The sequence below is a fragment of the Excalfactoria chinensis genome, chromosome 1, assembly GCF_039878825.1.
Source record: "Excalfactoria chinensis isolate bCotChi1 chromosome 1, bCotChi1.hap2, whole genome shotgun sequence".
Classification (NCBI taxonomy): Eukaryota; Metazoa; Chordata; class Aves; order Galliformes; family Phasianidae; genus Excalfactoria; species Excalfactoria chinensis.
The window spans coordinates 109,400,092-109,413,246 of NC_092825.1; the positions used below are offsets into that span (position 1 = coordinate 109,400,092).

Sequence of the window (13,155 nt, forward strand, 5' to 3'; positions counted from 1 at the left end):
GTAACACAGAGAGGCCCGATGTTGTGCCCTGTCTGCCCACACTAAGATGAATCCTGTTTCTCTTGCTTTGTTTGGGCAGTGTTGGAGATGCAAGATAAATAAAAGCTGTGACATTGACCTTTTGAAGCAAATTAGGTTGTTAAGAAACTATGAGTAGTTAACATTTCGCTCTGTTGGGTTTCATTCTTGCCTTTCGCAATTGCTGGGGCTGATCCCTGAGCATCCTGCACTTGTATCAACAGAAAAACATGAGGGCCTCCCCTGAACCCTGCTGGGCTTTTGTTAAAGCCAGATAATTCAGGTACCTGAATCCTTAAGAACAGCCCTAAATATCCTAATACTTGGAATACTTGGTGGAAACCAGCCGGGTACGTGCTTATTGAGCAGCCTGTGGGCAGTGCTGTGGTAAGGCAGTGAACATAGAATCATAGAATCATATAATGACCCTGGTTGGAAGGGACCTCAAGGATCATGTAGTTCCAACCCCCCTGCCTAGCAGGGCCACCAAACATACACCTTTACTAGATCAGGTTGCCCAGTGCCCCATCCAACCTGGCCTTGAACACCTTGAACATGAGTGAGGTGAATTTTCCATGTGCCTAGGCTTTCATCTTCCCCATGTTGTGGGTTCCTGTAGGTTTTAAAGGCACCCTTTTGGGTGGCTGTACCATGAGAGAAGCAAACATAAACCTGAAAAACTGCCCAGCAGTGGGTAGGGCCTGCTCCTCACCCAGCACTGCTGCCATGAGTGAAGGACGTGAAGATGTGAGTTGGCGGGCCACACGGATAGGAGACGCTTGTGATGCCAAGAGAAGGTCTTTGGCTTTTATTTGCGCACCCAGCGTGAAGCACAATTCATACTGAGAAACGTGGCACCCGTCCTCGCGCTCAGGAATTGTAGGAGCTTAGAACCAGCCCCGCCGGCCCTCTTCTCGGTGGGAAGCAGCGACCCGAACTCCGCAGCAGCCCCCGGTGCAAGCGGGCACGAAACCATCGCCATGCCCACGTCCGCCTCAGCCCCGCGGGACCCCTCCGCCGCGGGGGCGGGCCGGGGCGGTGCAGCGCGGCTCGGCGCGGGGAGCACCGCCCTCTCCCTCTCTGCCTCCCGCCCGCCCGCCGGCGGGGCGGCCGCAGTGGTGCTGGGCGGCGGGGCCGGGCGGTAGCGCTGTGTCTGGCTCCGAGGCGCCACCGAGCAGCTGCCGCCATGAGGGAGCAACGCAGAGGGTGAGGAGCATAGGGAGGGGAGCGGCGGCAGGTGCCGGGCTGGGCTCGGATCGTGGCGGGGCTGCGGGTGGGATGATGGAGCCGGGGGCAGCACGGCGGTCGCGGCCATCCCAGCTCACGGCAGCAGCGTGGAGGTAGCGCGTCCGTCTCCTCGGAAGACCGTAGGGGAAGCGATTTGTTTCTCCAAAAAGGTCAACTTTCCGCGCGATCCCTGCAGGGCAGTTAGGAATGGAGGCCGTAGAGCCGCGCTGTGTATCCGGTTGGGACGTGCAGGGTGCGGGGTCCGCCGGGAACCCGGAGCTGGAGCCGGGCGGTGTGTGGTGTGTGCGCCGGGCTGGGAGTGCGCGCTGGGTCGCAAAGGGCAGCCGGAGGAGTGTGGAGCGTTACCTGTGCAGCGCCTAAGTTGGTGCGGAAGCGAACTTCCCTAAAACACTTCAATGGGTATTACTTTTATGGAGTCCTTTCATGCTAGCAGTCACCTTTCCCATGACGGCGGGGCCGGGAGGGGTTCCCTGGAGCTGCGCACTAAGTGATCTTTTAGCGGTCTTTTCCGACCTTAACGATTCTATCCTTGGATTGTTTGACCCTTACCTCACCGTGTTCTTGCTCAGAGCCCGCTCTGCGGGTGCGTGGCTGTGGGGTCCGATGCCCCGCAGTGAGATGGCTTTGGTGGGAGCGGAGCGGCTGGGCTTTGCCCGAGCTGGGCGGGCAGGTAGCAGCTGGAGAGCAGAGCCCCGCCACCGAGCGGTCATCTTTGCCCGAGATAGAGCGTGTAAAATAAATGTTTAACATAGCGAGCGGCGAAAAAGAGTTACTCTTCAGTTCTCGGCAGTTGGTATTTGCCTTTCTCTGACTGTTCGTTTCCACTATCAGCGAGAAACTTAAATATGTATTGGTGCCTCCCTTCGGCAGCGTGATAAATCTGGCAAAAGCCAATAAAACATGCTGCAGTCAAATTCCTGCTGGAAAGATGCTGATCCTTGGCTTAAACGGGAATAATCTCCGTGCACAGATCAGTAGTCTCTAGATTTATAGATGAAAACAGTAGTCCTTTGTACAGCACAAAGGAGTGCCACCTTCTCGCACCGCTAATACTTTCCGTTGCAGTGCCGTGGTGTAGCCAAGGAATTAATGAAACCCTGTAAAAAGACAGCTGTTAAGTCTTCTGGCAATCACTGTCATCTGCTGCTGAAAACATTTCTGATTTTCAATGAGCAGCAGTGTCTGTGCATGCAAACACTTTGAAATGCATTTATGTTAGGTTAGTGAAAGCCAAGCAACTGTATCATGTTTATTTTGGCTTTTTGACAGCAGTCATACGGTGGTTGTAATAACCTTTTATTCATCTTAAAGCCAAAAGGTGAGAGGTATTACAGACTGCAGTGTTTGAAAGTGGATTATTCATTGCTTTATAAGACAGTACTTTAATTGCAGCTTGTTATTAAGTGTATGTAAGTATCTGTTTATTGCCACCTGATGAAATTTCTTATTCTGTGCACATCTGCACACTTGCATCTCGTTTATGTTCCGCTTTCAAATAAAAACGTCAGCAACAGAAGAAGCACAGCAGGAGTTTAGAAAGGGCTGCGCAGTTCAGCTTGAAGTTCCAGACTCTGGAACTTTGCAGTAAATAAACTAAAGAGTACCTGAATCTTACATATATGCAAAAAATAGGAGGAGTGTGATCAGGATGAGTTAAAGGGATCTGTGAGTGTTTGGGTACAACCTTCGAGGGGATGTTTTAGCGCTGTTGCAACATTGTTCTCTACTCCCCCCCCCCCCCCCCCCCTACTGCTGGTGTTGCTCATTGGTAATGTAAAATGTGGGAAGAGAAAATAACTATGTTTTGTCTAAACCAATCAAGTTGTAGCAAGAGAACGGTAATTCAGTTAATGTGCCGTTTGGACTATCGTCTCTCAGTTTCAGGTTTGCAGTCTTGTGTGCTGTTAGCTCTCCTGACAATGACGAGAGATGAATGTCTGTGCTTTTTGTGAGAGCAGAGGGGTTATGCAGGCACAGTGTGACAGAATTGCCCACGTAAAAATTATCCTTGCTAATATGATGTAATTACCCTTTAATGAAGTGGTCCTGATGCTCCCAAAGGATGTGTTAAGTGAGGACTGTGTTTTCATCCCCCTGACCTATTGGTGTATTTAGTGTGCCAGTCACACCAGCACCTACGTGTCACCATTATCCAGCGCTGCTCCTCTCATTTTCAGGCCCACTTTTAATTTCCTTTTCACCTTTGCAGCTTAAGTCAGATGGAAAAGAGGAGAACAAGCCCCATGAGCCCTTACTTGGGCACGTCTCACCAGGCTCCAGCTACTGCTAGTCAGTGGGCTCGTGCTTCCCATGTCTGTCTGCATCCCCCCCCTGACTCGCACACTGCAAAGGGCCCTGCTCACCAGAGTTTGAAACTCTGGCAGACCTTGTGCTGCAGCTCTATTAAGGATGCTACAGTGTTCCCAGGCACAGTGGAGGCTGCAGGAACTGCTGAGCTGGTGCTTCCCTTTGGGCAGGCAGAGCCTCCCCCTGGCTGGCCCCTAGCTCATGGTCAGATGGCCTTTGGAAGCAGTGGAGAGGCTCATAGAGAGCAGGCCGGCTGCAGTCTCACCTTCCTCCTGCTTCTTGTGTGAGTGAAGTAGCTGCGGCCCTCCTGCCTTGTATGTGTCTGGGGCATTGCCCTGCCTCTTCACTTGCTCCAGCTCCAGGCCTCAGCTCTCTTCTGGAAAGGACACCAGGACAAAGGGAGGGAGCACTGGAGAAAGGCACCCACCAGCTCAGCCCTTGGGACGTGTGGGTGAAGTGAGTGAAACCGCTCATTGCAAAATGGGCATCCCTGGGTGAATTATTTTAGGCAGTCGTGATGTAAGAGCATGCTGTGTGGTCATTTGAGGTACCTCAAATTTTACATTTGAGGTAAAAATATATGAAAACAGTCCAATGTTTCTTTGGCAATGGCAATTTTATTTACAGTGTCTTAGGAAGATCAGTTATATATTTTATGGATGGTTAATAAGTGACCTAAGCTTATGCCACGCATGTTAAATTCCCTGATATCTGATTAAGCTTTACCATAAAAACAAAAATACCGACGATATACTGTCCACATGGTGTTGATGAGTGATTAACCATAACAGTTTTTGCATCTTAAATGGCTCTCTTGTACTTCTATTCAACACAGGCAGTAGGATTCCGGGTGCTGTATAGGTACATCATTGCCACAAACTCAATGGCTTTAAAATATTGTAATGGGGAATCAGTGCCTTTGAAAGCTCCCAGACCAATAGCTGTATATCCCCAAATGGCCTAGTTCATCCACAAAACAATCTGGAGCTGCCAAACTAAATTCACAGGGAAAATTAGGCAATTAGTTTCAGAGCTTTCTTGCAACTGCATGCCTAAGTTCTTAGTCTCTTCTTTGCTACATGCTTTGGCACAGAAGCCAAGGATACACTTGCTGTTGGGATACCTCAGAAGCACTGCGCATGGCATTTGAGATAATAAGGAGGTGTGGAAAACCACCATCCCCAGAGTCCCTGGGTTGTTGCCCTGCGCCAGCCCCCCTACACAAGGAGTGCCTGTATGCAGCTCTGAGCTCAGTCCTGCAGCACTCCCCGGCTGGGCCCGCCAGGCTGCTGCCAGGGAACTGCTGGTCTGGAACGAACACTGAGAACTAGCAAACAGCAGGCACAGCTCTGCGGGCTTGAGTGTTGGTTTACTGCTGTTGCCTGCTTACCTGAATCGTGACTTCTCTCTCTCAACACAGTAATTTGGCAGTAAATACATCCCCTTGTTCTTTTTCTTTGGATTGCTATCGTACAAGCAGGGGCCAAATTTTGGGAGGATGCAGTGTGTAAATGAAACTTTTCCTTCCAAAATGCACTTTAGCAGAATGTGCAGCAAGCTGCTGGCACTGCAGAACTTTCTTGTAGCAGGAGTCTTAGAAAATTTGGGAACATGGGTGCGGTGTTTTCATGCAACCCTGTATCTGTGGTCATCAAACCATAAGGTCAGGTGACTAACGGCGATAGCAGCCACCTCTCTTTGCAGCATTCATACCAGAGCAAAGACCAGGATAGCTGCTGCAGCTCTGATGTCCTCTCCCCTTTCTCACTACCTTCAGCTACTGCAGGAATTAGGAAAGAGGGGGATGCTGAGGCTGATGAGTTGAGGCTTCTTTAACATCTTGTGCTCAGCTCAGGAAGTGCCATTCCTGCATTATTGCTTATGCTTATTCCTTTCATTTTTCCTTGTAATTTTAGAGCAAAATGTGGGGATATGACACACAGTAAGCTAGTGAATGTACAGATGTTGCTGGGCCAGTGAAGTATTCACATGGATCATGTAAATAGCTTGTCTTCTAAGGCCAAAATGAAATCCTGCTAAGAAAACACTTCACTATTCTCTTTCCCTGCAGCAGTGGTGGTGCTGAAGTGTTACATGGAGAGCTGCATCCCTAGGGCATGCCTGTGGAGGTGCACTTGGGATCACCACTTGCCCCCTTGCTCTCTGTAGCATCAGCTTTACATGCACTGTTTGCTGTACAGTGGCACTCAGTTTGCTTGCTGGGTTGCAGTTCTTTTGGAGCTGAAAGGTGTGTGCTTCCAGGATAACTAAGCACTGCAGATCAGACCCCGCTCTTCTGTGTCTGTCCTTCCAAACACTGTATGTGTGTAGGACCCAGGATGTCTGTTCTTTAAGTACAAGAACTGCAAATGTGGTTGCTAGCAACTGTACGTTTCAGAGTTGTCTTTCAGTTGAGCTGAATTCTGTGTGACCAGGACTTCACTGGCTATAGAATAGATAAGGAGAATTTTCTTTCAAGTTTCCAATGTTAATGTGGAAATAAGATCGCATTAGCTACACTGTCATTAAAAAAATCTTAAGATGTGTAGCCTTGGGAGATGTGAGTTGCTACTGCACTCGCTAACACTTCACTTAGTTGGTTCTCTCACACTGCATGTCTTTTGGCAGCATTCTGCTACAAAGCTGAAGGCTGTGAGCTTCTGTGCAGAGATGGGCCCATTTACATTCTAGTCATAGTGCAGGGTGTCGTAACCCCATTTGGGTTTTTCCTGGCTTCCGTATAGCTCTGCCTCCTGAAACTTCACAGAGACCCTAGGATAAGGGAAACAACCCAAAACACCGTGTTGTCTGAATGCTCACTCTCTTTGTAATATTAGCAGAACTTTTAATTTTGCTTCTTGAGCCCATGCCTAAATACAGCAGTCCAAATGGACATCTGGTGTTGAAAGAAGACATGCCTGCTGCTACTTAGATTCCCTCCCGCAAGAGCTCAGGCTGCTGGCAGTGTTCTGGCACAGCACTGGGATGCACGCTGTGTGACGGAAGGGAAAGAGAAATTCCATTTTACTAACTTTTATGTTTTTTATTGCAGCCATGAGACGCAGACAACCTGCTGGGATCATCCCAAAATGACTGAGCTCTACCAGTCTTTAGGTAAGACACCCCTACTAGTTGTTATTTTTTCCCAGACAGAGGAATTATTAAGACAAAGATTTCAAGAAGTAGTGAACCAAATTCAATTTAAAGCGAGAAGCTGTGATGTTACTGAGATAAAATTTTCCGCAAACAAGAGTGTAAGGCATAATGATTTATTTCAAACATCAAGTGGAAAAATTAATGTATCGGTGTGTTTGGAGTGTGCTCTGTATTTACTAAGTAATTTTGCTGCTTTGTTGCAAACTTACTTAAAGACTGCAATAGAAATGGCTAAAGAAAAAGGAAAAAAAAAAGAAGAAAGAAATCGTGAATCTTTTCAGTTTTACAAAAGGCAGATGAAAAATCAAACCAAGCTGCTGTTAATGTTGACTTCTGGATGGTAGAAAGCCAGTGGAAGCAGTTTGACAAACTGCATTGCCACGGCTTTATTTTTAAAGCACTCAATACTCAGAACGCATGGCAGCTGTCATGATGTCATTTTGAATACCCAAATTGCACACTTATTATGACTTCAGATGAGCTTCCCTGGTGGGCTTTTGTGTTGGGTCCTTCTGTTTGTTTTTTAAAAATTCTTAGCAGCTTTGGATTTTAGTAACTGAAGCACATTGATGAGATACAGTAGGTCGATCTATGCTCTCGTATAGGCTGCTTGGCAGACCATTTAATAGCTAACTATTTGCTTTTAATGGTCCTGTTAATAAGTAATGGAGGGTATAATAAAAATTAAGCTATTTCTCTAAAAGAAATATCAATCAATATGCTGTATTCAAGGAGGAGGTTATGTCTGTATAGTGCAAGTACATAAACTGGCTTTTAAACAAGCCAGCTTTAGTACTAAGGCACTCAAGTCTAGCATTCAGTGCAGGCTTATTTACTGTGGTGAAAAATAGCTTAAATTATTTTCTGCTTAACTCTATGCTGGCATAATTAGACTATTTTCAGTAGATAAACTGGCGTATTTCAAGCTAACTCAGGTATCTTTGCAGTGCTCAGATGTAAAAGTATACCCAAGCTATTTTAGAAACACAATATGATGAAGTGGAATGAAAGTGTGAATGTTTTTTCCTTGTAATATTAACACTGTGGCAGCAATTTGTTTAAAAATTAACCAGAAGACAGCTCTGTATATAAAAAAGGGATAGAAGACACGGTGAGTTCAGGCTAACAAAATGCAAAAGCAGACGAGTGTTGACTTGCTATTTAATTATAACATATAGCCCTTTTTGCCTCTTTTATTATTCTGCTCTGGAAGTGAGGGGTTTAAAGGATTCAGGACAAATAGCAATTGTGCATGCTGACTTCTCTTTAATACAGGTAGATCCTCAAACAGTTGCATGTTAATTGTACTGCACTCCAAACTCTCTAGCTCACTTTGATCCAGAGATAACATGATATTTCTGATACCGTTGCTGGTCAGACCTGAAGTCCTGTTGAAACTGCTTTTCTTCTGGGATTTCTTTCTGGTATTTCAACTGCAGTAGTCTGGAATAATCAAGGAGTCAAGAGGTATCTCTGTGCGAAGGGAAGAAGTCTCCTGGTGGGTTCAGGTCAACAGTTCAAATGATGTGTGACTGTTGAAGTCAGGTTGCATTTAGTTTAACTGAGATTTTATCACTGTAAGTATCACCTGGATGTCAAGATTTGAAGACATCCTCATTGCTTATAGCATAAAGAAGGGACGTGTTTAGGCAGATTTTGTCTTTTTTTTTTTTTTCTTTTAAAAGCCTTCTGTTTTCAAGAGAGAGTAATGTCCACTAGGGCAATATTCTTTGTGGCTAATCTTTTTGAGCTGGGACCAAGTGCTCATTAATATGGAAGCAACACTGTTTTTAGCGTAGTATGTGTAATAGGCGTTTCTATTACTAAACTTAAGTGTTTGTACATGTGTAGAAAACAGGTTAAACAAACTGATACTTTGTGCACTACCACATAGGATAAAGCTTTGAAAAAGGTGCGACTGAATAACCTACCATTTTATTTTATTTTATTTTTGAATTGGGTATATTCATCATTGCCTAACTCTCATATAAATTGCATAATACAAGCATAACCCGTTTAGTCTTGAATGGAAGCCTTGATGTGTTTTCAGTGCTTTTCTTTGCCTCGGGTCAAAACGGTAATAATGGGATGTTTCAAGTCTTTTCAGACTGTTCAGTAATACTTTATCTGAAAAGATATTATTAAAGTCGATTTTGTATTGCATACTCATTAGATCCTATTATTTTTCCCCACAGTAGGATCCAAATTTTGCTTCTTATTCATGTGGAGAAGCCAGGAAGGAGCTTGGTATATATGCATTTTAAAAATCTGGTAGAAAACATGAATTGTACGATCCAGGTAGATGCAAAACAGTGAGACCAGCCACATCAATGCTGTCAAGAATGTTTATTTCCATTTTCCAGCTCCTACACTTAGCCCATAGGGAGCAATTGAGTGATGAGATGGAGCTTTCTGTACATCCCAGGTACTGACGGATGTGTTGCCTTTCTGTAAATTCACCACACTTTAATTGATTCCAGTGTATTGTAATTTCCTGGGGGATCTTTTTGTCTAATTTAAATTCTTCCAAATTACTGAAAGCTTAATTTTATTTTTTATTTTTTTTTTATTTTTTTGTAAGAAAATGAGGAAGATGCAACTAGGAGCAAGACAAGTCTTTTGGTAAAAGGAGAAGTAATGTTCATTTTATTCTTCACATATCCACCTCACACACCTACAAATTGCTTCAGCACATTCTGCTGGAATGGATGAAATTCAAGCTTCAAACTTATTTTCCTCAGCTTTGTTTTTAGGGGTTTGGATATTTGCTAAAATGAAGGTAAACTGCTGTACCTGATTGGGTTGTCTGTCCAGCAGTCTTGTATCCTGTCTCGGGTATGGACTGCATCAGAGAAAGCAGAAAGAGGCTGCAGGAAGAAATTATAAACTAACGTGCCCACAAAGGAAGGTTTCTCTGATTCTCTTCATGCTCATTTGCTGAAACAAGGCCATTTATAAAGATACTTTTAATAACTGTAAAATACTTCATTTGAGAGTTAGTGTGCGTATCGGAAATTCTTACCTGGCTGTTCCTTCAGCATAAGCTCTTCCTTTTTAGAAGCTGAAGTGCTTGCTCTGGGCTGCTTCTCTTTATTATTTCAACAACGTAGCAATTTTGTCAGTTTTAATGAAGCATCTATTGCTGACTCAAGTTTGGCAATTTCACTCTTCATTTAAAGTTATGGTTACTTAAAGTTACATAACGAACCGTCAATATTAAATGACATAATTGTTGTTTAATGGTCAAATGGAAGTGGTGATAGGTAATTGCAGTGATGACCTTAGCTGTATCATTTAATTTATCTACCAGATGTTGATGCAGATTGACTAGTTATGCAAATGAAGAACATGGTGAAAAAACAAACGCTGAAATAGAAGAGGTAGTAAAACTCAGTGATGCGTGACTCTCCAAGGCTCAGCTGCTGATAAATCCCCCCAGTTTGTGCAAGGCTGTTATGAACCACTCCCCTTTTCTCTTCTAGCTTCCTTCTGGAAGTCTTCAAAGTACCCAGAACTGCTCTGGCTGCTTTTCTTTCCAAGAGCAATTCCCCCGCAGCAGGTCGTCTTTCTACACTGTTCTTTTACAGCCCCCTTACAAATTTTCTCATCCTTTGTGATGGCTCCAGGGCATCACTGAATTGAGAATTTGCATTATTTTGTTGTCCTAGAGAATTCAAGGACCTTTGAGACGAGAAGAACAGAAATCAAAGTAGACTGCCATTGCTTTTTTTTAATTCTTTTTGAGTTTATCTTCTAAGGGTGAAGATTTAATTGCAGACAGCTTAGCTGTGAATGATAGCATTTTGCCTTTAAGCTGAGAGTGACTAACCTTTGTAGCGGTGGCCCAGGAGAGCTTGGTCTGCTATACCATACTGTTAGCATCCCCTTCCTCGAGCTCTCCTATGGGATGACAGTATGAGTTTCCTCAGTGTCTCTGCAAGCAGTAATTGCAATAGCAGGATGCAGTCAGGATGCATCTGTTTCTCTCTCCTAACTCCCCAGGGTGAGACAAGAGGGTGGAAAAAAATCCACCCACACCCTTGCAGACTCCAGTGCACTGCAGCTAGTGACAGCTTTCCATTTAATTTGGAGTGTGAGGGAGGCCATTCTCCGTGGTGTATTTGGAAGAAATGTCTAATTTGCTTAACGTAAGGTGAGAGAATGCTGGGAGGTGCTTCTGAACCTTCAGCCAAATTTCGGCAGGAGCTGCTGTGTTGATCTTGTGACTGGCTACTCAGTAAAGCAGGGTGAGCTACTAACAATCAGTGACCAAGGAAGATAAACATTCACTGCCCTTTTCAGTTTGTGCATTTTTATTTGTCCTGCTGAAAAGCTGCCTGAAGAGGTTAAACTGCCCTTCTTTGCCATTAAAAAACAATCCTCTACGTATTTATCACAGAGCTATTACACTGTGTGTTGCTTTTCTCTGAGATTTTATTCATATTCAACTAATTGATTTGCATGTTTGTATTACGGAGACATGCGTGTCACAAATCAATTACATTATTTTACCGAAATCCAAAGAGATGGTACATAACAGTCTTCCTTAAAATGTTGTTTATCCACTGATACCACTGATAATTATAATCTGCATAATATTTTTTTTCTTTTGGGAAAATAGGATTACTTTGGCTCTAACACCCTTGGGTAGTTGTCAGACCTAGAGTATGTCATCTTTGTAAAGTATGTGACTGTAATCTCTGCAGACATGTAGTCAGTACACGTAGCTATGGCGGAGAAGCCATAATTTGCTGATGAGCTACCAGTGGTAGGGATCATTCTGTTTCAAGGACCTCGTGTCTCTTGACAATTAAGCTGTAGGTATATTAGCAGTGAAGGAAGAAATGAAAGAGACCGAGCAAAGTAATGTTCTGTTGTGGAACAGTTAGCCATATGGGAATGTTTTGCTCAAGAGTATTACCTTCTTGGCTTGCAAATGAATAACATTCCTTAATAATTTTGAAGCTGCTTGTTTGCTGTTTATTGATTTCGTTATTTCACTAAGACTGCATCTCAGCTAGTGTACAGGAAGAATTGCTGACCTGACTCCTAACTGATTACATCCCAACTCCATAATGGGATTGAACATTATATCCTTCCCTTATAGTTTTGATGAAGAAAAACCTTGACAAAATAAATATAAATTTCCAAAGGCCATGTCATCTGATCATGTAATTGGGAGGCTGACTCTTGCTGTGATGTTCATCCTCTTCTTGGTGGATGCAGTCAATACCACTTCAGTGCCATGAGTGCCTTCCACTTATTAATTTGCAGAAACGCTGTTGAATGTTCTACTTTGTGGAGTGTTTATAACACATCCTGCCCTGTGACTTTATGGACAGTAGTTAAGCTGCATGTCTGCATATATAACAGCACTGCTTACTGTTATTTATCCTCGAAGCAGTGTAAGTGATAGCGTTAATTACTGTTATCATGAGTCAATGGCTAGAACTCAAGTGATATTAAGCAGTGTTTCTTTGATTAATTTCTTTCCTTTATCCATTTGTCTTGCCTACATTTTTAAATCACAATTCCTACAGAGGCAATGTATGTCATTGTAAGCATCACTATAAGATTTATATAGGAGTTTTGGGCAGCAGGAAGATAATCAGCTCTCTAATTAACTGGTCAGAGAATCACAGCCATATTGAATTGGTGTAAGATGAACCTTCCTGGAAAGTTAGGGCACTATTACATACAGTCTAATGAAAAGTCCATAGGTTTAATGTCTGGTGGTGGTATTAGAATCCAAGAAGGATTGTAGTGTAAACTGTTGTTAAGTTTGCTAGGTACACATCGTCAGAGACAACAATGACATGTAATTAATTCTCAAAATAGTTTATCCAGTGCTAGCATTTTATTTGTAAACAGCTGTTTGAGTATGTCACAAGCTATGGTGAAATACTGCTTTCACATTTTGAAGTGTATCGATGTAGGTTCACATTTTTTTCCTTGCAAACGTGAGATCAAAACAAAAACCCTGTAAATCTGGCCAAATTAAGATTAGGATTTGATGAGCATGGCCAAATGAGGATATGACTCTATGAGGTCTAACTTATTTCAGTGAAGTTAGTTGTTCACTTGGCAAATTTAACTCTTGAGATGGTGGTTATCACCTGAAGCATGTAACTACTCTTGTCAGTTTGGTGACATCCAGGCAGCGAAAAACTCACTGTCCATAAAATTGAATGAAATGACTGTGCTGTTCAGTTGAAAATCAATAAAAAGTGAGTGTAATAATGTTCACAGTGATATAGAAAAGTGATCCCCATCCCCCCCCATCCCCCCCCCCCCCCCCCAAAACTAAAAAGAAGATGGTGTCTAGGTAGAAAAGACTTCGGAGATGCTTTGTGTGTGTAAGACAAATTATTATCACCTGTCCCAGAGCTTTTAAACATTCAGTCAGATTAGCTGTGTCAGAGGGCA

The 13,155-nt window shown here is 43.7% G+C and overlaps 1 protein-coding gene across 26 annotated transcripts in view; it reads left to right on the forward strand.

Moving 5' to 3' along the window:
• DMD (dystrophin) overlaps positions 1 to 13,155 on the forward strand; it is a 1,110,121-nt gene that overhangs the window by 1,027,009 nt on the left and 69,957 nt on the right. For 21 of the 26 annotated variants that reach the window (XM_072349305.1, XM_072348356.1, XM_072348443.1 and 18 more), the window contains one exon: positions 6,626 to 6,687. In XM_072349305.1, the coding sequence (XP_072205406.1) occupies positions 6,626 to 6,687 (62 nt within the window). Of the gene's footprint in view, positions 1 to 1,094; positions 1,225 to 6,625; positions 6,688 to 13,155 lie in introns of those variants that run through there. The other 5 variants (XM_072350069.1, XM_072350157.1, XM_072349896.1 and 2 more) reach the window with 1 other exon arrangement.